Below are 1,431 nucleotides of genomic sequence, written 5' to 3'. Positions count from 1 at the left end.
ATTATATATATATATATTTATATTTATATATTTTATTTTATATATTTTATAATTAAAAGATAATTCTAACATATATGTCATCCAGTGGTTGATGTCTGTTTATTATCCACGTGAATTAAGATTGCTGAATAGTTAGTTCTGGATTGTTTATGAGCATTCTGAATGTTATGTTTTGAGAGGCTGTCTTGTATAAATGCTGTGGAGAATGTTTATTGTTTTGTTTTGCTTTATCAAGCAATCACTTTGGTTAGGCAGAAGTTTTTTAGTTGTGAGCTAAAATTATAATATCAGTTCAATTTCCAAAGTATTTGCTTTCATTTTTTTAAAATAAACATCGTCAGTGTATTACAAAGTAGAAGAGACTAGAATATAACAGAATGTGTAACCCACAGTGAAAATATTTTTTAAAATTTTGATTTAGTTTTGATGTATAATTTGAAATGTGTGTTTTTCTGTGGGTCAAAAAAGTTTGAAAATGAGTAGTATTTTAAAAAGCCCATTTTTCAAATAGTTGATTAATTAATTCAAATAGTTGATTAATGAGCTCATCAGGTTGCCCCTTTGTGGCTGACAGTGTTGATCAACTAAATTTAGACAGATGTGGAAGAGTGGACGTCCTGGGATGAAGATGCTCCCACAAGTGTGAAGATCGAAGGCGGGAATGGAAATGCAGCCACACAGCAGAATGCCTTGGAGCAGCTGGAACCTGACTACTTTAAGGACATGACACCTACTATAAGGAAAACTCAGAAAGTATGTTGAAGATTTGTGCTTTTGATAATTCAACTTTTCAAAAATCTTTTAGTTAAAATTACACAATATAATGATTATTATTTATTAGAAAGCCTACTTGTGATTATTGTTTTGTTTTCTGTCAAGTTAAATAAGATTTTCTTTATATTGATAGGCTAGACATAGATCTATTAAATTATGTCCCCCAGTCATTTAATATTACAGCCAAGTGTTTAGTAAAATCCGATTGTATCTTAGATTCCAAACTCCAGGCTATGTATCAGAGACTAAGTTGATTATGATAACAGTTCTAACAGGTTCACAGTTTGGTGATAGCTGCAAAATGATAAGTTTGTCTCATTGTTTATAACAATTATAAAGAGATGCAGGGCTCTGGGAGCTGTATTTGTGTTAGCCATCTGCACTTTATTTAATATCTTTTGAGTCCAATGCAGAGGATCACTTTAGAGATATAGGGGATTACTGGGAAAAGTACAGTGGCTGAGTATCATACTACGATAAATGAAGATTTATCTCATACTGCCATTAGCTCTCTTCCAGCTTCTTCACATAATGTTATTCTCAACTACTCTGCTATTTTAGAGAAACACACTTAGAGCTTCATTTGTTATTCAGTAAAAACATTATGGAAAATATTTCACATATATATATATATATATATATATATATATATATACA

The 1,431-nt window shown here is 30.5% G+C and overlaps 1 protein-coding gene across 1 annotated transcript in view; it reads left to right on the top strand.

The window, feature by feature from the left end:
* The window catches only part of Ebag9 (estrogen receptor binding site associated antigen 9), a 24,718-nt gene that overhangs the window by 13,306 nt on the left and 9,981 nt on the right, over nucleotides 1–1,431 (top strand). The window contains exon 4 of the mRNA XM_010619533.3: nucleotides 595–753. Within this exon, the coding sequence (XP_010617835.1) occupies nucleotides 595–753 (159 nt within the window). The remainder of the gene's footprint in view (nucleotides 1–594; nucleotides 754–1,431) is intronic.

This window comes from Fukomys damarensis, unplaced genomic scaffold (genome assembly GCF_012274545.1).
Source record: "Fukomys damarensis isolate Sample0158 unplaced genomic scaffold, DMR_v1.0_HiC HiC_scaffold_5, whole genome shotgun sequence".
Taxonomy (NCBI): Eukaryota; Metazoa; Chordata; class Mammalia; order Rodentia; family Bathyergidae; genus Fukomys; species Fukomys damarensis.
The sequence above is the reverse complement of the archived record's forward strand: the minus strand, read 5'-3'. Positions and strand labels throughout refer to the sequence as shown.